Source organism: Lupinus angustifolius, chromosome LG06 (genome assembly GCF_001865875.1).
Source record: "Lupinus angustifolius cultivar Tanjil chromosome LG06, LupAngTanjil_v1.0, whole genome shotgun sequence".
NCBI lineage: Eukaryota > Viridiplantae > Streptophyta > Magnoliopsida > Fabales > Fabaceae > Lupinus > Lupinus angustifolius.
The window spans coordinates 31,325,794-31,350,570 of record NC_032014.1 but is presented as its reverse complement, the minus strand read 5'-3'; the positions used below and the strand labels follow the sequence as shown (position 1 = coordinate 31,350,570).

The 24,777-nt window shown below is 31.3% G+C and overlaps 3 protein-coding genes across 5 annotated transcripts; 2 read left to right on the top strand and 1 right to left on the bottom strand.

The window, feature by feature from the left end:
* LOC109351183 (acyl-protein thioesterase 2-like) lies at positions 1,165-5,794 on the top strand. Of its 3 annotated transcripts, XM_019592555.1 has the most exons (11): positions 1,191-1,201; positions 1,638-1,721; positions 1,938-2,036; positions 2,187-2,301; positions 3,127-3,163; positions 3,308-3,377; positions 3,677-3,781; positions 4,299-4,449; positions 4,746-4,828; positions 5,071-5,164; positions 5,397-5,794. In XM_019592555.1, the coding sequence occupies exons 3-11, from the start codon at positions 2,006-2,008 to the stop codon at positions 5,479-5,481; spliced, it is 771 nt and encodes a 256-aa protein (XP_019448100.1). In that variant the 5' UTR covers positions 1,191-1,201; positions 1,638-1,721; positions 1,938-2,005; the 3' UTR covers positions 5,482-5,794. The 3 variants fall into 3 exon arrangements, with proteins under 3 accessions (XP_019448102.1, XP_019448100.1, XP_019448101.1); XM_019592557.1 differs by lacking the exon at positions 1,638-1,721 and having other exon boundaries at positions 1,165-1,240; XM_019592556.1 differs by lacking the exons at positions 1,191-1,201; positions 1,638-1,721 and adding an exon at positions 1,296-1,383.
* LOC109351184 (mRNA decay activator protein ZFP36-like) lies at positions 12,942-15,183 on the top strand. Its single transcript, XM_019592558.1, has 3 exons — positions 12,942-13,358; positions 14,099-14,233; positions 14,795-15,183. Exons 1-3 carry the CDS (start codon positions 13,019-13,021, stop codon positions 14,956-14,958), a joined length of 639 nt encoding a protein of 212 aa, XP_019448103.1. The 5' UTR covers positions 12,942-13,018; the 3' UTR covers positions 14,959-15,183.
* LOC109351182 (nuclear pore complex protein NUP93A-like) lies at positions 15,705-24,318 on the bottom strand. Its single transcript, XM_019592554.1, has 15 exons — positions 24,129-24,318; positions 23,693-23,784; positions 23,141-23,207; positions 22,403-22,462; positions 21,795-21,884; positions 21,095-21,355; positions 20,402-20,497; positions 20,152-20,283; positions 19,673-19,726; positions 19,497-19,580; positions 19,272-19,358; positions 18,293-19,195; positions 17,588-17,769; positions 16,701-16,992; positions 15,705-16,081 (listed from the first exon to the last, which is right to left on the bottom strand). Exons 1-15 carry the CDS (start codon positions 24,225-24,227, stop codon positions 16,004-16,006), a joined length of 2,577 nt encoding a protein of 858 aa, XP_019448099.1. The 5' UTR covers positions 24,228-24,318; the 3' UTR covers positions 15,705-16,003.

Sequence of the window (24,777 nt, the reverse complement as noted above, 5' to 3'; positions counted from 1 at the left end):
AGTTGAGTTTAAAATAATTTTTTCTGACAAAAAAATATGGTAGTGATTCCAAAATATATAAAGTTAACTCACAATTATATTGTTGGTAACAATTTTTGTATAACCCTTTATGAGTACAATTACCTAATAATTTTAACCTGCAGAAAAAAAAAACACTGAACATGGAACCTTTCATACATGAATAAGATGAAAAAAGAATCATACATCATGAAAGTTTTGACATTAAGCAAAAAAAACCAAAAAAAAAATGGTGGGTGAGTTCTTATGTTGCTTGATAACATTCCCATATTGGCATATCCAATTTGAATTGTTGACATTATTACAGAATCTCTAGCTATCAATGCAAGCCAAGGACACATAACATTTAAACATTTAACATTTCCATGTAAGATTGCATGAAAGGTGCATTCTATAGGGTAACAGACATAGTGGTTCACAATGAATGTACTCATTGACCTATACACATAGTGGCACTACCTCATTTTTATGATCTTGGATATATGCCAGCACCACTTTTCACTTTGCAATAAATTACATATTTGCTATTACTATCAGAAGAATCAAAGCTGCAAAAATATCACCACAAGTTGGAGTAACAATTATTTGTCTCAAATTATGTCATAAATCATATATCGTACCAATAATATTGAAGTAAAAATAGGAAAAAATAATGAATGTTTAATTTTTTTAATTGACATGACATATTTTCATTAGTACGAGACATGTTTTAAAATAACAGTTTAGAACAACAAATGTTTGTTTAAGTTGGAGACAGTGAAACGGGAAAACCCATACATACCAAATAAAAGTTGGTCAGTGACAGTGAGATAATATATTAAAGTTGGAGTCCACTAAAGTCTCTTCTATCTGACAAAGAAAAAGATATGCAGAAATCTGATAATATTTTAGAAATGAGGTTATAATTATAGGTTTGGTAAAACAATAGGGTAGCTTATATTATGTTTCTTAAGATAAAACAAGACTTAGAAGTTCTTTTCCTTCTAAAGTAGTTATTTGTTTACTAAATACATGAAAATTTCATACATTATTTTTCACCTAAATGTGTAGAAGAGAAGTTACATTATTAATATTATATGATTTGTCACTAGACTTAGGAGAAGATTTGGACTATTTCTGTTTCTCATGAGTATAAACAAACAAAAGTCTTATTCAAATGTGGTATGAAGATTTGAGGTACCAAGTTTAGTAGCAAGCAAGAAAGCTAAAAAAAGAGAGTAAGGTTAGATTATAAAGCTTGCATGCTTTCTCTTATCAATCCTACTTTGATATGCATGTTACTGAGCTTAATTGTTATTTGTTGAGAACTAAAGAGCAAGGGAAAATACTAAGAAGTTCAGCTTCATTTTCCACTTGCAATTCTAGGTGGTTTCCTTTTATGTGTTTGAGAATTTTGAGTACACAGAAATTGAGAAAAAACATTAGTTTTTTTAGGCTAATGGGTATCCATCAATCATGCAGAAATTCATAAACAAATGACTGAAAAGAATTTTTCTTTTTATGCAAACTTAAGGCTATATACTTTCTTGTTTTCAGTAATATTCTTGAGTTGTTATTGTTGTCGTTTGCTTTATTTTCTGTCCACTTCCCATAAGCATAGATTCTCTTTGAGAATCTAGAACCCTCTCTCCTAGCTTTGATTCTTAGTAATGAATGAGTGTGCTTTGTGTTTTCCTCTGCTTTGATTCTCTAAGCTCATAAAGGTTTCTTGCTTTTGTCTTTGCCTTTACCTTTACCTCTCATTTTCATGGATACCCTTATAGCAGATATTGAAGGCACGGTCTATAGCTTCTGCATTCATTAGTCACTATACATAATATAGTAATACATCACATGATAATGCATTTGCACATGTTTTATTCCATACTTTTTCTCACTATAAAAGAGGCATCACCCTTTTACATTTTTCTACATTGCAGTTCATAGTCATTGCAGCTGAAGTAGGTTGGTGTGCTTTGAAGTTTGAATAGTTTTCTTAAGAGACAAAATGAGCTATGCACATTCTCATATTGGCTCTGGTTTGTTCTTTTGCTTCTCTTGATTTATAGTCCTTCATCCTTATCCATTTGAAGGATTGTCATTACCTTTTTCCCCATGTTCTAAAATCTACCATCTATCTTTAAACTTAGTATGTCATTGAGTGTTAGTTTTCTCACTTACAATTGCAGGTAGTAGAACTGTTCGAAGAACTTTCGAGTTCGGGAAGACATATGTAGTGAGGCCGAAAGGAAAACACCAGGCCACTCTAGTTTGGCTGCATGGTCTTGGTGATAATGGTTTAAGGTATGAAACTATGAATATCATCTCTTCAATAATGTTATATGTTAGCCATGCTAATATTACCAAAACTATCACTTATCATCATTTCCTTAGTAGTCTACATTGTATTTTTCCTATGTGGTTCCTTTCATTTCATTCTTCCGTTCTACCACTCTAACCACAAAATTAGCAACCAAAGCCTTTTTCTATTCGGTGGTATCAGCTACATAGATCGAACAACATCATTCACCTGCTTTTTTTTCTGATATCCGCTCTTTTTGCTTTTACTTTTTGCTGCTCTTGCTTTTGGATGAGGGAATTATGTTAACATTCTGCAACATCAAATGTCTGGTTAGTGAACTCAAGAAGTTTATACTCTGGATCTAGTTCCACTTCTTTCCAATCTGAAAAGCTTGTCCTATTCTTGTTCTTTTGTGTTTTGCCTCATTGCTTCAAGTACACAATCAGCATATGAAGGATGAAACTTTTGCAAGTTTTCAGTGTTGAACTTTTTCTGCTGAGATTCAACATGGAATAAATTCTATTGAACAAAGTTGTGATCTTAACACTTAGAAGTTTCATTGGAAGTATATACTAAATTATCAAATGGGGTACCACAAGCTACTTTGTTTCTCTACCCAGATGAATAACTAGACATGACTTTTGGCATAAGAATATATCATATAAATAGAAGCTTATACATTCTAGAATCATTCTTCATAGTGTTTAGTGTTGGCACAGAAAATACCTTTGAATTTGGTCATTTTAATGCATAGTTCAATACACTATGCTATACAATTTTATCTAGGAAACTTTATCTGATTTTGAGCTTAATTGGTTTTATTGCAGCTCATCTCAGCTACTAGAATCTCTTCCTCTCACAAATGTAAGAATATTTATACCTTCTATAAGTTTGAGATTATCTTAATTCCTTCTCTATGCTAATAATATTCTCACACCATGCATATGATATGTTGATAACTCTCAACTACTATAATATAATGTTTCTCATAATTATGATATGATGCAGATAAAATGGATTTGTCCAACTGCTCCTACTCGTCCTGTGGCTTTACTTGGTGGCTTTCCTTGCACTGCATGTAATATTAATCTCTTCTTTGTTACTATTCTTTTTACAGAAAAAAATGTATGCACTAACAATATATGAATTTTATGCACTGCCATGCATTATCCACCATTCATTTTAAATCATTATCGACTCTTCAAAAAGTAATACAGATGAATGGTGGATGATATACTAATTGTGTATAAATCTTTACACGGACAGTGCATAGATATTTCACTCTTCTTTCTAACTAACTAAGTACTATGTACTATGTAAGCTATAACTATTACAGTCATAAGAAAAAGTCTAAACTGTTGATTTAATATTATTCAGGGTTTGATGTTGGAGAACTTTCAGAAGATGGTCCAGATGATTGGGAGGGTTTAGATGCTTCAGCATCACACATTGCTAACTTGTTATCAACTGAGCCAGCTGATGGTAATTTCAAGGCTAAAATAATGATGAATAGTTAGTTACACCTTAAAATTATGCAATTCTACTGGGTTCAATGATATCATTCTACATGCTAACATTAATACGGGAGCATATCTGTTGTACCATAAAGTGTGTCACTGCTTGTGATTGATTGGTTTTGCTGACGAATCATAAACAGTAACGCATGGAGTGGTATACTTTTCTCAGACAGAAGATGTTCATCCATTGATGCTGGTTAAGGAATCAAAAGATAAAAAATGTGTAATGGAAAAGGAATCAGAGGATAAAAAGTTTGTAAAGAAAATCATAACTTTTGAACTTCTACACCATATTCCAATACAAACTTTCTATCCTTGATTCCTTCCTAGTTAGCATTTACCTTCTGCATAAGAATGAAGTTTTCTTCATCTATAACCCTCATTAAAGAGAGAAAACAAACAAAAAGTGATCACACTCTATTTTGGGTGTATGTATTGGATATCTTGAAGCTTCATTGTGGTGATGATTTTCAATGTGACAGTGAAAGTTGGTGTTGGAGGGTTCAGCATGGGTGCAGCAATAGCCCAATACTCTGCAACATGTTTTGCCATGGGAAGATATGGAAATGGCATACCATACCCTGTCAACTTAAGAGCAATCATTGGACTAAGTGGCTGGCTTCCAGGATCAAGGTATATTACAATATTAGCTAAAAGGAAGAACCCTTCTATGCATATGTTGATAACAGTCGGGTAGCCGAAAATCAGGGTGCGACAATAATAATAACTTTTAGTCATTTTATTGAAACATGAAGCTTTCTTGATACATTGTGAAAACAACATGTAGCATTATTTCCCATCAATTTTTCCAATAAACACTCAAGTTAATTCCTTGCAATAATCATTTGCTAAGTTTGTTGAGAAGTGTATATTGCTCCAAGATCAAATACTAAACTCAAATGGCTGTGGTTGGAACCTGCTATTTATAGGAGCTTAAGGAACAAGATAGAAGTATCACATGAAGCAAGAAGGAGAGCAGCTTCATTACCCATTTTGCTGTGCCATGGAATCAGTATGTATCTAACTATCTATATATCCCATATGTTGATGCCATTATTTACTGTAGATGATTAAGCATGTACAAAAATGATTCATTTTTAAGCATACTTTGTGCATAGTGTTAATGAGTGTAATATCTGTATATTAACAATAAACGGTGGATGATACAGTGACAATATAAAAACTCTTGCACTATCATTACATACATGTTTTTCTCGGTGTTAGTTAGCTTATCTCACAAAATTTATTTTATAGGTGATGATGTAGTCCTATGGAAATATGGAGAGAAATCTGCTCAATCCTTAAGTTCAGCAGGGTTTAGATATGTTGCATTCAAATCATATGATGGGTAACTTCTTTTTTCAGCCTACATAACTCCATTCAGAATTCTATTTCATTTTTTTTTGTACTATCAAATGTATCCTCTCACCCTATGGGTAAGGAACTAATCCTTTCGGGATGTGTGGTTGCCGCTCCTAACAAGTGTCGCTATCAGGAATCGAACTTTTTGGTTCCACTACTCTCCTCATGGATTGGTTAAAGCAATTTTCTCACACTTTTTGGTTGTCATATATGTGCAGGCTTGGTCATTACACAGTTCCTAGAGAGATGGGTGAGGTTTGCACCTGGCTTAGTTCAAGGTTGGGACTTGAGGGATCTTCTTAAATGATATAGTTAGTATCAACCAGAGCATGGTTTTAGAAGGAATATGGAACATGCAATAATAATAGGGGAGGTGGAGATGAACATGCACAAGTAGGTAGATCATGGAATGGTTCAAGGGGTATATATATTATAGGAGAGTTAATTTTCTGAGTCACTTTTTGTTATGTTTTTGACTAATAAAGATTTGTATGTGTTTTCTAAGTATTTCTCTCATTATATTATTATAGAACCTAGAGACTGGGTCAGTTTGTACTATTGGAGAGATTTTTGTTATTAATTATGGTAAAAAAACAGTGAGTTGCAGTTATTTCTCAATTTCAGGGTTATAAAGTTTAACATAATGTTTCATCCTTTTTCAAAAAAGAAAAATTGAGAAAAAATCATCCACCGTAATCTTACAACTTAAAAACACCAGAACAGTCTCATGTCTTAATTACCGTATTGAGTTTGTTATGCTACTCAATGTGGAATTCCTAAAATTGTGACCTCTTTAAGGGTCGACGTTTATGGAGGTTTCACTCTATCGATAGTAACCCGATGGTGTAGCTTTTTTTCTTTAGATGGCTTCACTTATGTATCAGTATTTCAACAATATATCTTAATCCAGTCTACCCAGAAGTTACATAATGTCATCATTCAGCTAAAGAAACAGATTACATCAGACAAGTTTGTCTAAACTACCTCACTCTCTTAAACTTCATCCCCTTAGTTATGCTTTTACTTCTTGGACTTGATAATTCACCATTCTACATGGAAGTGAAAAAATATTAAACAAGAGTACAAATAATAAGTGAAAGGAAACAAAAAAGATAAACCCTTAGAGATGGGAAGTAATCTAAGTGCATATTACGAATAATATCTGACCCACCAATAAACTCTCCATTTATGAAGCACGGATACGGACATGTGTGTCGGATACAATATGTATCCGATATATTGACACACATTTTTTCTAAAATATAGGATACAATGCGTTTAGGGATACATATATAAAATAGTAAAAAAATATAAAATATGATAAAATTATAAGTGTAAATTAAAATATCAAAATAGAAAATATAATGAAAATTGTAAATCGTTATCCTCCAAAATTCCAAGTACCAAAAGTAGAAAATCTAATTGAATAATTCAATTGATAAATTCCAAGTCCTCCACCTTTTAGAGCACTTTTCAGTTCAGGATCCTCCAGAATGTTTGGAGCACTTAGAGGAACATCTGCAATAGCAAAGCACCTTATAAAATTTGTCAACCAGTAATGCAAATTCATATTTGTAATAAGCTTCTGTGGACTACAGGTAAACTAAAAGAACAAAACAAAAAATGATGAATTAGAAAAACTCATTTCAAACTTAAAAGCATGGCATATAATTTGAGCAAAGGTTATAATATAGATCATTATGATTAAATTTCAGCCAAGCAGCCATGACTAGCAAAGGTTAAAAATCATGTTACTCTCCTAAACTATACCATGAATATACAAGTTTAGAACATGTAAATTCTTGTGTTACTAAGAATGTAGCATAAATATTGGTGTTTACTTACCATAATGTTTTAAAACTCTAACTGCAAGAGAACTAAATCCGCACTTTTCATGTATATCCTAACAGGATTATCCTTGACGTGCTGCAATGCAATATGTATAACTACCTCCAAGTTATGTAACAGGATTATCCTTGGCATTACATGTATCTGGAGCTAACTCTCCAAGTATTTTTTTTCTTCCACAAGACTTTGGGTAAGGGGAATCAATCATATACCACTTAAACGAACACCAGTTGGTTAATGCTTTCATTTATGATACTATCGTCAAGTGAGTCAACTCTTTCGATGTAACATTCTCATCTATGTTACATCAACCTTATCATTTTTTTTACTTTTTATCACCCAACACTCAGAACAGGCTTAAAATAATGAAAAAATTATATTTTGAAAAGCTGAATCTTATGAGTAAATACGAACAACATGAGAGTAAGATCCTAAAAAATGTTTATTATATCCATTGTACATTCCGATATAACAAGAAAAATGAGGAACCCCATTTTTATGGAATCAATCAGTTCCAACTTCAATCATTGGACAACCCAGATACCCCAAAATGAATTGAAGATTAAAACGTTAAGAAAGTGATGCCCATAAGAGTTTGGTGCAAAAAGGATGCAACTTTGTGGAATTGACATGAATAGATAATAAGAGGAATAAAAGGGGTTACGAACTTTTGTGATGAGAGAAGGAAATGTGATTCACTTGAAGAGAATATTTGACAAGCATGATGCCATTGTTTCTTTCTATTGATGCAAAGTTTTGGAGTGAATAATAGATTCTGTTTTTCCAGCCAAAACAATTTGGGTTTTTTCCTTTTTAATTTTCACTAAAAATTGAATTTAAACTCTCATTAAAATTATACAAATTATTCATGTTTTTGTAAGGAAAATAAGTGGAATTTTTTAAAATGTGTAATTTAAGTTAAACTTCAAAACATGTTAATGTAATTTACTTTTAATTAGTTATCCTAATAATTTGATTATTTATAAATTTCTATATAAATTGACTATGAAATCAATATTCTCATTTATGTATTTAAGCAATATTTCATTAGAATTAATAATGTATTTTGTGACAAATGAAAATGAGTTTTTTTTACAATTTAATTATTTTTACTTCTTAGCTAATAGTCGTTGTATTTTAACTTAATTATACTTATATTCCCTAAAAAGGTAGTTCATATAATATACGTAAGTAAGTTAAGGGTAATTTTTGTAGTTCAAAAATTTGAAATTAATTTATATAATTTTACTAAAAATCAAAGAGTAGACCTGCATTTATTTTCATCCACAATAAAGAACTAATCCACAATAGCTCTATTTTAAGAATATAATTGAGTTTAAATTTTTAAGTGTTTGTTTTTTATTTATTAATAATAATATAATTATCAATGGGCCTTAAAGCCCAATGTGAAGATTACAAAATAGGAATTTTCCAAAAGAAAGGAACTCTCCAACTATCACTTTTTTATAACTAGTAGTAATTCATAGAAAACTTGTATACAAATACATACAACATTTTTTATTTGAAAATAAATATATTTATATTTTTTATGCTATCATTGAAGATCAAGTCTTAATTAAAGTTAAATATTTAATGTATTATTAATATTTTATTGGTTATATATATATATATATATATATATATATATATATATCTTCACACCACTATTAATAATTAATTGTTATTTCTATAATATCTCATCCTCTTATAGGTAAATAATTAATTATTTTTAGAATGTATTATTATCTCTCCCAATATACACGTCACTCTCAAAAATCACTTCAAATCAAAGGAAGCAAGGACTATCTAAAATAGACCATGAAACGGTTTGGCCCACAGTTTTGGATTATGGGACAATCGGCGTGGGCGGGCACGGGTAATGCTTTCCCGTGTGGGTAGCGGGTATTTACGACTACCCAACGAGTTTTTAATTTTAATTATATATTTATATAATTTGTAATAATCAATATGTAAAAATAATTGTTAGATGAATAATATGATATTTATATAATAAATTTATTATCATAGTCAAATATGTATAATTTATTATTAAATAATAATAAAGTATATGATATATAATCTTAAAATAATAATAAATATATATAAAAATTTAACTAAAAATTAAATATATAAATTTGCGGGTACCCGAAGGGCGGGTATCACAAAACCCACTCCCGCCCATAAGCTATTATTGTGGGTATCAGCTGCAGGTATTTCTACGAGTACCCACGGGTCGGGTTTTTTTTGTAATCCCTAATTATGACAATGAACTGGTGCAAGAAAATATTAATAACACTATTTAATGTTTTTAAGTTGTATTCCATAATTATATTTAACATTTGTGTCATTTATCATTCATGTTTTATGACTATTGACTTTTCAAAAAAATAATACAAATAAATGGTGAATAATATACTAATTACAACATTTTTATATTGGTAATGCATCACACCCTATATAACAAAATGTTAAAGCTTGAGTATAGAAGTCTTATTGCTTATACCTAATTGTAAGAAAAATATACATATTAAGAGAATGTGGGGTATTAAGTTAGAATGACATAATTCAAACTCGTCTTAAAAACACATTATCCGATTTTTAAGATTTGAATCCACTAAAATGAACTCCAAATAATGACTAGACAAAACTTGAACACCCTAGTACATTATAAACATGAGAATAATTTAATATAAAAAGTGATTATCTATTTAACTCTTAAATAAAAGTATCTTCATAAATATTGAGATTAATCTCTAATTTGAATTAATGATTAAATAAAACTACATAAGTTTGTCTCCCATCTTTAAAATATTTTTATTGCTTGGATCCTTTACTCTAAATTCTCATTGTATTTTTAATTTTTTTTTTGTTAAAACTTTAAATGAGGTGAATTTGGAGGGTTTATTAAGATTATGACAAATCTCATAGTTTAGATCATATTTATAAATACACTTTAATGATAATTTATCACTCGAGTTCACATTAGATATAAGATTCCAACTCATACTCTTACAGTATTTGAGTCAAATCGTCGTCAGTTAAACGAATCTACATTAATAATTTATTTCTTATGATAAAAATAATATATGTTACTACTCTAGTCTTTATTATAAGCCGTCACCTAAAAGTTTTAAATGATATTTTTATAAGATATTTTATATTTTTTAAGCAATGTTTATTATTTATTCATTAATATAAATCATAAATTATGAAATTAATGAGAAGAAAATAATAACATTATAATATATTTTTAAAAATCAATAAAATAACTTCTCTAATTTCTAAAAATTATAATACTAAATTACTAAGGATTTAATATGTATATACTAATAGTGTAAATGTTTTATGTTCAGTCAACAAATTATCGATCATCCTATTAAGTATCATTGACTATCAAACAAAATTAATATTAAATAATGTGTTAATAGTGTAAAAAACAATTCCAAAAAAACTAAAAATCAAGTGTTTCCTAAAAATCAAAGAGTTGGAGTTTCCTCCTGCATTTATTTTCATCCACACTAAAGAACTAATCCACAATAGCTATATTTTAAGAATATAATTGAGTTGAAATTTTCAAGTGTTTGTTTTTATTATTAATAATAATAATTATCAATTGGCCTTAAATCCCAATGTAAAGGTTACAAAATAAGAATTTTCCAAAAGAAAGTAACTCCCCCAGCTATCACTTTTTTTTTATAACTCATAGCATCTTATCATTTATCCTATATGAGAGTAATTAATTATTTTCCGAATATATGATTGTCTCTTCTAACATGTGTTGCTCTAAAAAATCAATTCTAATCAAAGGAAGCAATGACTACCTAAAATAGATCATGAAAGGCTGACCCACTGTGTTTTGGATTATGGCAATGTTCTGGTGCAAAATATATTAATAACAACATTTAATGTTTTAATGTATTCCATAATTGTATTTAACATTTAATGCTTTAAATTATATTTAAATATTTAGAGTCTTCCACGTCACAACCACAATTATAAAATAATCATCCATATTGGATCATTTTAATCCCTAAATCATTATACCAAATAAATTTATACTCCAAATAAATAACATAAAGCTTATAAAAAAAGAGAGAAATATATGTATTAATAATGTACGAGTTTTATAAACTATTATTATATTATATATCATTTATGTTTTATGATTATTGACTCTTTAAAAAAGTAATATAAATAAATAGTGAATAATATATTGAATGTGTATAATTCTTTATATTGGCAATACATAGATATTACACTCTATAAGAAAATGTTAGACTTAAGTATAAAAGTCTTATTGTTTATATCTAATTGCAAGATAAATATACATATAAGAAAATGTTGGGTGTTAAGACGAGTTGGAATGACATAATTCAAACTCGTCTTAAAAGTACATTGTCCAATTTTTAAAATTTGGATCCATTAAAAATGACTATAAACATGAGAATAATTTAATGTAAAAAAATAATTAACTATTTAACTCTTAAATAAAAATATTTTCATAAATATTGAGATTAATCTCTAATCTGAAGTAATGATTAAATATTTCAAGAGTAAATTACACTAACATCCCCTGAGTTTTAGTGAAATTATACAAACCATCCATAACTTTTTTACACCTACATAACCCCTCATTTTTATACTTTCATTACACTTACCACCCCTACATGAGAAATAAGTGTAATTTTGTGAACAAAAAATGTGATAAATGCAATTAAGTTAAACAAAACATAATATATTATGGAGACAAGTCCAAATAATATATGAGTCGATACATCTTTCTTATTTTTGGTTCTTTACGATATAGTATAAGAGCGATATAAACAATATCTTTTTAGAATTGTTGATGCATTTTGTAACCAAAAAATAATAAAGATACATTAATTTGTATATTATTTGGATTTACCATCATAATATATCATGTTTTGTTTAAGTTAATTGCATTTATCACATTTTTTGTTTAAAAGATTACACTTATTTCTCATGCAGGGTGGTCAGTGTAATGAAAGTATAAAAACTAGAGGAGGTTTGTATAAATGTAGAAAAGTGAGGAGTGATTTGTATAATTTTACTAAAACTCATGGAATGTAAATGTAATTAACTCATACTTCAATGTTGTCTCCCATCTTTAAAATATTTTTATTGCTTGAATCCTTTACTCTAAATTCTCAATGTATTTTAAAATTTTTTGTGTTAAAACTTTAAATGAGGTGAATTTGGAGGGTTTATTAAGATTATTATGACAAACCTCATATTTTACATCATATTTATGAATATACTTTAATGATAGTTTATTACTGGAATCCACTTAGATATAAGATTCCAACTCATATCTTACAGTATCTGAGTCAGATCGTCGTCAGATCGTCGTCAGTTATACTTATCTACATTAATAATTTATTTTAAATAATATATCATATAGTCTTATTATAAGCCATCACCTAAATGTTTTAAATGATATTTTCATAAGATATTTTATATTTTTTAAGCAACATTTATGATTTATTCATTAATCTAAATCATAAATTATGAAATTAATGAAAAGAAGATAATAACATTATAATATATTTTTAAAATTCAACAAAATAACTTCCCTAATTCCTACGCATTACAATACTAAATTACTTACAATTTGATATATACTAATAATGTAAGTGTTTTATGCACAATCAACAAATCATCCATCATTCATATATTAAACATCATTGATTGAATCTTAAATAAAATTAACACAAATTAATAATGGATGATATATTAACAGTGTAAAAAACTATTCATCGAGTAAATTTTAAACTGAATTACTAAATAGGAAAGTATTATTATATAGTTTCCAATTGGCGAATTCTGAAACAACCATAATAAATTAGTTATAAGGCTATTATCGTCTTTTAACATAACACAAGGCGCCATTTTCCTGAAAGCTTTTTGATCTCACTTGAGTCTATTAGTATTCCAATTGAACAGTACTATCAACAATTTCTTCATCAAAAACATGGAATCTCAATCTCAAAAAAGATTCAAACTTTCATCACCATCTTCATCAACATTCACAAACCCAATTCCAAATCATGCTCTTTCTGTTGAAGATGCTCATGATTTTTATAAGACACAACTTTGCAGAAAATTCAGTGAGGGTTTTTGCACTTTTGGTTCTCAATGCAAATATGCTCATGGCATTGCAGAACTTAAACCAAGAAGGCAACAACAACAACAACAACAAAATCAACTTTGTAGAATGTTTCTTCACAACAAACAATGCTCTTATGGTCATAACTGTCGTTTCATTCATGTTAATGCTAATCAAAACATTTCTCATGATGGATCACAACCACGTATGCTATGTTATAAGTTCCTTTCTTTTGTTTTGTTTATTTCTTTTCTGTGTTGAATACCCTTCTTGGGTAGTGTACAAAGTTTATCCCTTTTGTTTCTTTTTGGCTTGATTAAAGAAGCTTATCAGGGAAGGAAGAAGCTTGTAAAAATGTATTTTTAAGCTTATTTTTTAAAAAAAATGTATTGAATGATAGCTTGATTGAACTATATGACAAAGATCGTTAGGTTTTCTGTCGAAAATACGGTATAGATGCTTATGGCCACCCTTATGTTGTGTGGAACGGGGTAATGATTTACGACCAAACATGATGTCCATGGATCAAATTATTTCGTGAATTCGATTTCACTTGACTGTTTATAGTTGTATTACGTATGCATTAAAACACTTTTTTGAGAATTGTTTATAATCCTAAACAAAAGGTGTTTGTCACCTTGAGCTAGTGATTTGAGATACCATTCTACGAAATATTATTTGAACAACTGATTCAATTCAGATAACTTATTTGATAGTTGTTTTTATGCAATGAAAAATATATTTGCTTATTGACTATTATCATGTGTCACTAGGAATTATCTGAATGAATTGCATTTTGGGATATCATCTGATTCTTCAACAAGCATCAATGGTTATTTTGTGAAGCTACATTCTATTATATTTGCATAGCATTTTTGTGACTCAGTAAAACAATGGATCTGTGTTCATGTGAAAAAATTCTGACTTCAGTTTTTGGGAATGCAGAACTAGAGAAACTTGATGGCTACTCTTCTGCAAAATGCACTACAATGCAAACTTCTAATGCTGCTGCAAATGTCTCAACTGGTTCTTTGCAAAAGAATGAACCATCTCCATACATTTATCATAGAGAACATCCACGTATGTCATATTTCTTCATTCATTTGTGTCTTTTTTCCTCCTCTTGTGTTGGATTTTCAAGCTATTGTGTTTTTTCATCAAACTGTTTTATTTGAACAATTGAATCAGATAGCATTACTGAATCACAACCTCTAGTGACACAGACAGCAATATTTTGTGATTAGTTGTTCAAATCACATTTTGTGTATACTATCTGTGATTCTTCAACAGTTATTTTGTGACTAGTTTATTGTTTTGCTCTAATTAGCTGTGTTTCAATCAAGTAACCTTGTGTTAATATGGACATGTTCTTATTGCTATGGTGAAAAACATAACTAGACTCATAATTCCAGTATTCTGATTTGTGAGAGTAATTACTAGAGAAACCAATATATAAAGTACTGGAATTCTTGCTGATATAAGTCTTTTCCTTTTGGTATGAACCAAAACATAAGCTTATTTTTTTCAATGATTGATAATAAAATTACATTTTAATTTTTTTGCATGCATTTGTGTTACTCAATAGAACATGGAATTGTGTTCATGTGAATAAATACTGACTTCCGTTTTTTGCAAATGTAGAACTACATCCTGCAAAATGCAGGGTAATGCAAACTTCTACTGCTGCTACAAATGCCTCAGCCACAAGTTCTTTACACAAGTATAAAGAAAATGGTGTAACCAAGTTCATATTCAAGGGAAATAACCTACAAAAGATCAATGGCATATATGGTGATTGGATTTAAGATGTGTCCCTGCATTACAGGCCTACAATATGAATAATGAGATACATAAAAAATATTTCTATCACAAAGGGAAGATTCAAGAATCAAGAGTTTTACTTTGTTTTACTCTTACCAAACTTGTTACAGGGGATATGCTTCAGTATTTTGTGCAGATACAAATAGATGACTTTCTATAGAGCCTGACAAATTTAAGACACTATTTTCTGTCATGTGTTGAAAATTTGTATCGAGTGTGAGCTTATGTTTTGTCATGTGTCGTAACCCAAAAATATAAAACTAAAAAGAGAAATGATAGATCCTCCTAATAAATTAGCCTAAAATTCTCTTAATGGAAGAAAATTGACATTTTTGAGAGTTAACGAGAGAGTTTAACACGAGGAGTATATAACATTTCTCAAACTAAAATGATTGGATGACCAAATTGAATGTTTAGTCTAGTTATCATGTAAAAAGAAAAGAAAATTAACAATTGGATCGAACACGCTCATTCTTCCTGGTGCAATAGATCCCTTTTATCATAGGATAATGTAGTTAACTCCTTTCCGGATTATATACATATGAGTTTTTAATCAGAACTTAGTTTCATAACATAAGCAAAATGTTTCCAAAGCATTGAACATAAATGAACCACAATCAGAAAAGAAGAAAACTATGCAAGTTCCACCAGCAACTAACTGTTACATCTCATGCCATTTCTGGTCCTACTACAGTATCATTAGACATGGAACATGTTACTCCAACCAAAATAACCAAAAAAATGAAAATTAACATCATGCTCTTTGCTAATTAATTCAAAATTTTGAAATGTTCTTGTTAAACAAATATGTAAAAGCATATTACCAAGAGCACAAAAAAGGATGAGAAAATTCATAAGTGTATTTCTTTGTTATAGTTACTCATAATATATCTCCTCAGCATAGTTCCAGAAAATATGCCATTGAGACTACTTTACAATTGTTACACTACTGAAAACCTTCATCCAGACACATTCTGTTGTCCTCAAGAACTTCAAGGCTAAAACGATTCTCATCGTATATTTATAATTTCACAACCTTTGCGCAACTCTTTCGTATAAATCACGGGGCCAGTTCCTCTTCAAATTATTTGCAATGAAATTCGAAATCTGCACAAATAGCACTTTAATAAGACTACGGAATAATAAATTAAATATAAAATAGCACTTTAAACAAACAATTCACACACTAAATGTGACTGGATGTGATAACTAACCAAATGCTTGAACTAATCAACTAAAAATAGTATTGTTCTTTAGGAAATTTTAATTTTTCTTTGGTGAAAGCAACAGAATTCATACAAAATCAACTGATATTCTCCTGTATTTTCCCTTTTTTTCTTGTATAATTTTGATTATATCAATGATATGTACTATATTTTATACAAAAAACGGAATAAATAAGTATTAGCTACAGAAAAATAGATTCAGTGCAGAGGAACAGGTATGAAATGTAATTATCATATAAAAAAATTATATAAAAAAATCATCACATAAATAATGGACATAGATTTGTTGTATTAACAGTTTAAGGCAAACAAGCTCATAGGGATACTTCAGAATAGGAGTTATACTTTCAAATTAACCAAATCTATGAAAGGCATAAGCTTCTGTGAGTGCTCCCAACACTTCACTTTTCAAGAAAACTAAAATGAATTAGATTACTTAAACAAAAGCAATTAAAGTATGGAGATTTCGCAATCAAACAAGGGGATCCACAAAACAATACCTTGGCCCTTAAAGCACGAAGTGATCCATCAGAATCCGTTACATTGTCCAGACAAGTGAGAGCAACCTTCAACAGATCTGGAATACACGCTTGTACATGAGGAGATAAGTTTTCAAACACGTCGTTAGCAATGTCAGGGCCTCGGGGATCTAGAGGAATAAATTGAAGTTTGGCAACCTCCCTTATTGCATCCACATAGTTCCCCAGTCTTGCCAATTTGTGAATTGACAATACTGACTCAAGTTGTCTTAACACATTTTGCTGCTCAAAGACATTCTCTCTCTCTTGAAGACTGCAAAGAGAATTAAACCAATCATTTTATTGACAAATATAATGCAAAAAATGTAACAGAATGAACAGCAGAATGAATTTTCATAATTAAATGCATTGGTCTTATTAGTGATTCGGTTGGAAGAGCCAGAACCTAAACAACTAGGGCCTAAACACACTTCTGTACCAGCTAATTGAGATGTCACCCATGGAACCAACCAAACAAAGATGACCAAATCATTTTGGTGGTACATCCCAAATCACCAGACTATATTATATCCTTCATCAATTGTTTTACAAGGAAAATCAGCACTAGAATTCTATTAACCTCACGTAGTATACAGGAAAAATAGACTTCTCAGAAACAGAGGCTGGCTTTTGATCTTCAAGGTCACTCGTGTTAAAAAATGAGTAGGAAAAAATGAGCAGTGACCAAATCATAGTCTGGGTGAAATCGCCGCAGAAAAAGTTCTAAAGAAGCTCTAGGATTCAATAAATACTTAGTTGTAAAACTTTGTATATGAAAGATAGGCAACAATTTAAGAATATCACTATCCCAAAGCCAAGCAAGACCATGGCATGAATCAAGAAAATAAGGTAAAGACTTTCAATATGACCTGACATCAGGGTAATAAGTGTACGTCTCCAAAATCTCATTGCCAGAATGGATGAGGCCAGCGGTTCGACTTTCACCATCTAACCTTCCACGGAAAAGGGCACAAATAGCTTCAGAGAGGCACTTATTGATGGTATCCAGGGCCATGGAAAAGGACCCCACTCTCTTCTGAATTTCAATAGACTGAAAACAAACAAAAAAATCCACTATAAGCAAAGGCAGCATTATTGCATAAAACCCAGAGATACATAACAGAGGATGATAATAAAGGGGGAAAATTGAAGAGATAAAAAGTGTAACTTAAGAATGAGAAGGAAAAAACAACTATTTAATTGAATGTATTTTAAGAGTAGGCAAAATTCCTTAATGTATTAAAAAATAGAGTTAGTTTCACCAGAAAATGGAGAGCGCTAAAAAACAGAGTGAAGTGTGCTTCCCCACTCTTTAAATACTGAAAATAAATAAGAGTAAGCAAAATTTCTGAAGTTATTAAAAATAGAGTTAGTTTCACCAGAAAGTGGAGAGCTCTCAAAAACAGAGTGAAGTGTGCTTCCCTACTCTAAGTACCTCAAGGACGTATTTTAGGTGTGTAGGATAATGCGCCCCTTATCGGCTAGGTCATGTCATAATTTCGTAACAGCAGGCAAACATTTTCTTATTATTTTCCCCCTAAAATAAGTAGCAGCATAGGAATGAAAATAATTACTTTATCATACATCCCAGCCTCCTGACACTGGCAGGCAGCTTCAATTAAAAATTGTTGCCTCGCGTTTGGATCAGTCACAAAACGACCCAATTCACCTTCTTCTCCAGCACCTCTTGCACCAAGTAAAAGATATATGCCTCCATCCCGTAACAATAGTTCAGTTAAAAGTTGCTTCAGCATCAAATTTCTCTGCCTCTGCTGATCAACATTACCTCTACCAGTCCATGACAACTGCCCACCACCCACTGCAGCAGCAGCTTGCGCATAATATTCTAATGCCATTTGGAGATCACCAAGACGCAAATACATGGATCCATACTGCCTAACAATGGTAGACACTTCTGCATAAGCATCCATCACTCCTAACTTATGCCCAGCGCCAGCACCTTCAGAAAGGAACCCATGATCAGCTAGCACAACGGATAGGTGGACAGCATCAATGTTATATCCTTCATCTCCAATTTCCTTAGACATGTATGACACAGCTGGAAGCAATTGAATGCTTAAAAGCAAGATGTAGGGATATACCAGAGGATCTTTTCCATTTTTTGTATAATATGATGCCTCAAATTTATTGAGGTAAATTTGCAAATCATCCAAAGTGTATGGAACCAGACCATCACTTAGAACAATAGATGAAGGTCCACTAGAGCAGTCGCGTACAGCTGACAATTGGAACCACAAGAAATCCTCTATTGTACTAAAGAGAGTTGGTTGATCTCTAAGCAGCCGATCAACATGTCTTCGAGAACCTGATATGATAGCATACAGAAGTAACTTTTTCTTGTCATAAGCAGCTCGACCAACTCGATCACCAGTTCTCAACATTCTTTCACATTCCTCTGATGCAGCAGATGCAATCTCTTCTGGTACCACTCCCCCAGTATTAATCCACTCTGTAAGCTGTCAGAAACAGTAAATCACTAACAAATATTCCACCATGAATTAGTACAAAATCAGTAGTGACCATGGTATATACCAAAGGAGAAAATTGATGTGAAGCACGTGAAGATAGGGAAACATTCCTTGCTTCATCATAATACCCAGACCTCAAGCAAAAATAAATCTGTAAAAGAAATGCAATTTCCCATCATTTATCGTAATTTGAAAAAAACAAAAAAGGAATAAGAAATATCATTGAACTGAGTAAAGCCAAGAACTAATGAAATATGTCCAATTTTAAATAAGAATAAATATCAGAGACCTGCTGCCATGTGGTATCAACAGGAGGCTGCCGCCGAGCATCACCAGCATCAAAATCCAGTAATCCATAATCCCTCAACCGAATCTGCACAGCAACAATTACAAATCAAGAACTTAACAAATATTATTCATGTTGTAATATTTGACAACATGCATATTCTTCAAATTGAGACAAACCCGAAGGAAGGCACGGATCCTTTGCAAGTTCCCAACACTGCCTCCAAGAGCAGCCTACCATTAGATAAAAAACAAGCAATAACTAAGTATTGATACAACAAACGCAAATTCATCCACACTCTATCTTATATTAAAAATGAACTAGCATCAAAAAAACAAGTTGAGGAAGGCTTGTTAAAGTATTTTCCAATGCTGGTTATCAATATAAAAAATAAGTACATGAACAAAGTATTTTTAAGGTTATTGTTGAAACAAACAACGCAAATTCATTCATGCTCTCTGTCCTAAAGAAGAAGCAGTAGAAAGCAAAAGAATTGGGAAAATCTTGCCAAAATTTTAAGTAACTTCCTCAAAAGTATAGCATTGAACGGAGTCAAAGAAAGGAAGAATTAACAATATACAAAAAAATAAAAATTATTGCGTATTTGAAAAATTATCTGCAGACTACAGAAGTATTGAAGTCCTCTATAACAAATTACTTGTGCAGGATGACTGTGTATGGTGTCCATGATGTATTTCTCGTGTCCCAATTCAAGGTGGCGTCTTGCACCAATAGTCAATGACATCCTTTTTGAAACATGTTGCTGAGTTGAGTGTCCATCCATCATCATCTGTTTCAAGGAGCCAAGTTATGGAAAATAATACTTTGACACAAGTGGCACCAAGAAAGTTGCACAAAGAAGTTTATCTATCTGTTTTGTCTGTTAACAGCATACAGCTAAGTACAACCTGAACAAGGTGCCATATCTTCCGCATGGTAACTGATTTTCCACCACCAGCATCAATGCCTAAACTTTCATAGGCGCCCTTGAAAGATGCCGCAGGCTAACAACAATAGGGGGAAAGATAATGATAATTAACATACTTGCACGTATGTAAATAAAACAAGGCAAATGTGGGTAAGAGCTTTTAGGAAAGTAATACATCTCAAGACAAATTAACTATTTTAAAATCAGGATATGAGTGGGCATTATATCAAATCAACAGTGTAAAACATCAGCTTTATACCAAATGTTATGTTGACCATCATTAGACAGTCATCACTTTTACATAGGCAACTCCAGTCACATGGTATAATTATAATCAATTATAAGCTGAATCTATTTGTATTTGGGTATGTTAGCTGAGGAGTGATTTTAAGATATTTTTATTTGGATTATATAAAAAGAATCGTCTTTATATAGTAAAATACAGAAAAATGAATGGGAAACAATTGAAACAGGGAGGGTTAAAGTTGTAAATCATTACAGATAAGCTTGAAATTATATTCAACGGTCCTGCAAAACTGATGCATGAATTGGAATTTTGTTAAAAAAGAGTGTTTTATCTGAAACAAAACTTGGCATTTTGAGACTCAAACACCTTGAAGATGTAGAAATCTCATTCAAAATTTAAGATACATAGCGAGAGTCAGGGGCATACTTTGAATGGTAACCCACACTCCCTTGCTTTATTCAGGCTTTTCACTACTTCAGCATAGACGGATGCCTTCTTCTCCATAATAGGCCTACTAGTAAGAGGAACAACCTCCATACCATAAGAGACTTGTGGACTAGAAGCTGTAGGCACAATCTGGCCCAAGCGGGTACCTGTGCTGCTGGTGGCAGTCGTGTTTGTCCTAGGTAATGATGAAATTCGGTTTAAACTTTGCAGGAAATCACGCTTTTCTTTTTGCCAATCCTCCTGTTAAAACATTAAATTTATCAAGCAGTGAGAAGGTTGAGCCACACAATGGCTACTCCACCTATCATTGCAACTAGATATATAGAAAAATCATGAACAAAGAAGCCTATCGTAATCACCAATATAGCAACGCAATAAAATACTCATCCCAAGTATAAATTGTCCATAAAATATGCTATGCTACTTCATTTCATATGTGAACCTCAACAGATTAACCTCAACAAATCTCTTCAACAGATCAGCACACGTCAACTCATGAAATATGCTAAAAAATGGTGAGCACTACTTATATTAAACATTCTTAACTGAGTAATTTTATGAACTATGACTTAGCTTAGACCCATTTCAATTCCAAAAGATATCTCCAAAATCCAGTTAAATATATAAAGAACCACGCCATAGCTTACGGGAAGAGTAAAAAAGACAATATCACACTAACCTCAAAAACTTTCATCATGTAATCGTTAAAACTTCTGAGATTATCTTTCTGAGCTTCCTGGACAGCAGAGACCATTGCCATTTCATGAACCTGAGAATAAACAGAGTATAATTCCATTAAAAGATGGTAACATATAAGTAGTATGTGGAATTGAAGATTTCATGGATTTCAGCAAGGTGCAGAATTTCACATACAAACACAAAATACTTTTGTTTATAGAATTAAGACAGAAACAGCATTTAGATATAACAATCGTGTTACAATGCTGCTATTTTCAAAAGTAAAGACCATTTAAAAATGAAAAATGTTAATATTTTTTGACGAAAAAGGATAGCTCTTTAACAATTGAACATTAACAAGATGCAATATAAGGAAAGAATTCAAACAGAATGATACTATAACTATTTGAACCCATAGGGACAAAATTCTCACTGATTTAGTGAACAATGGAAGTAAAAAATTTGAGCAAACATAAAGAGTAGTGCATGATTATCTCACACAAACAAAAGAGAACCAAAATGAATCAACTTAAGGTCTAATTATGAATAAAATGTTTATGTGATAGTAACTCCAAACGATAAAACAGACAATTTAAAAGTTAAAATTACCTGCTGCAGATACTCTTCAACACTTGTTGCCTCAACAGGAAAAACATCCTCAAATGTGGTCTTCAAAGAAAAATTTAACCCAAAAAATAATGACAGAGAACAGGGCACAGTATCAGCAGAATAGTATTAGTTGTGGTACGAGTTAAGAAAGATAGAGAACTACTGAAAACAATAAGAACGTAACTAGGCATGAACTTTCAAATGAATACTTCTATTGCCACCAAACAATGTATATAAGGAAAATAAGAAAGTCTGCAACTTAAACTAAGGCCGTGTAGACATTTAATAAAACCTGCTATAGGATCTGTTAGGTTCCTAGAGATAGAAACCATCAAAAATTGCAGAATGAGAGTAAGAGAAAGAGAGATAGAGAATATGGGAAATGTTATTGATGAATTCAGAAGATGAGGAAAGAATCTTCCTCCAAAAGTTTCTCCTTCCAAGTGAGCAAGAGCTCTGTTTCCTAATGAATCCAATGAATGCTCCTTCCTGTAAAGTATTTGCTATTTGACTACCCAACTGACTAACAGCCAGCACTATCACAGTCGAAACTAACCTAACTACAGGATTCTTATTGGAATAAACCTTCGATATTCTGCTCTCATTTTTTCCAAGGCCTAACAGAATGCACAAAATATCCATGTAAAAGAAAAATAAATAGAATACTTAAAGCAAGCAAAGCAACATCCAAAGTAAAAAGATTGAAAAGTTTATATTGAGTAGTATGCAGATAAAAACCTTCAATTCAAATGATTTCAGATCCCTTGCAAGCTGCTCTGCATTTATCCCCTCACGAGCAAGGAGCCTGACCAAGCAAACGAAATTAGAACAACGACCACATCAATTGATCATTTGTTACCAAACACTTTCTGCTCTAAGAACTGAAATATGATGGAAAACCACCAAGGTGGGCATGTAAGGCAGAAACCTCCACATGCCCTAGTAAGAAGATGTGGAATGAAAGTGATACCCTTTAAAGTGAGATAAAGGGATACCAAAATACGCTCCGTGTGATACTATTTTGGAGGAGTTATGTTACTTGGGGATTCAATGATACATAATACATGCTAGAATCCAGGTAGCCGATATGTTTACCGGGAATAACTCTTGGTTTTTTTTGTTCCACTTTAAGAAAAATGAAGGGAACAATTATATATTACAAAAATATGAAAAATCTTTCTAAAGACCTCCAACCAACCATAAGATAACTTTACACATTTTCATAATTATCCTACACTGTTTAATTTATACATAATTTACAAAAAGGCAACAATCATGGTCGAAATGCACCTTGTAGCAGCAATAGATTGAGAAGGTGCCTCAGCCCTTAAGGTCTTGGATTTGAGCTTCTTAGACAACGCTTCAAGTTGATCCAAGTTCCTCTGAACAATGTACAGAAATATATTTAATCAACATTATTATTATTTTATATTTTGGACAAACGACAATTGTGACTAATAGAATACTTAATTAAAATAAAAAAATGAAAGTTATCCTTAGTTCACAATCAAAATAAACCTATACTTAGTTTCAATAATCAATAACTGGAAACAACGCTAAAACTAATGTAATACTGAAATGGAGCTTTTCTTAGTGAGAGAAAAATCTTGAGCGATTTCAGATTGTTTCAGGAATGTTTCAAAACGAGGAACAAGTTAATTCAGAGGCATTCGTTTATGTGTATGAAACGAGATTCAGAAATGAGAAATGAAATTGAAATTGGAACCTGAAGTGGAGGGAACTGAGCGGAAGGAGCAGCTTGTTCTAGAAGCTTCGTAGAAGAGTGTAGAAGATCACTCCAATTGCTGAGATCTTCGTTCGCCATGTTTCTCTTCTCTTCTCTTCTCCCTCCACCAAAAGCTAAAGAAGGGTTTTAGTAAGTAGCTTTTGGACCTTAATGTTAAAACTAGGTTTGTTCAATAATTATAACCACTCGAAGGAGTAATGTGCAAAGAGATTTAGATTTTAGAACCTTTGAATTTTGGAGGGGTGTTTTTAAATTTCAACCCCAATTTTTTTAATACCAAATAAATTTTCTAACACAGAATTCATTATCACACTCAATATAAAAATGTATGTTGACATGTACTTATTTGAATGTATAAAAATACATTCGGAGACTAATTCATGGGAATGTGTAATTTTTATTGTTAAAAATGTATACATTTTGTCTAATGTATACTTTTTTTATATTCTTCTACAACCATATGTTCTAATCATTTTTTAGCCTATGAATCGGAAGCCAAGGAAATTTTTAGTTTGGAACATGTATACTAGCAGGAGAGAGATCATCCGTCTTAACCGGTGTTCTAAATCAATCAGATTTTTTGTTTTTAAATTTTTTATTTTATTCACGTGTTAATATATCATTGATT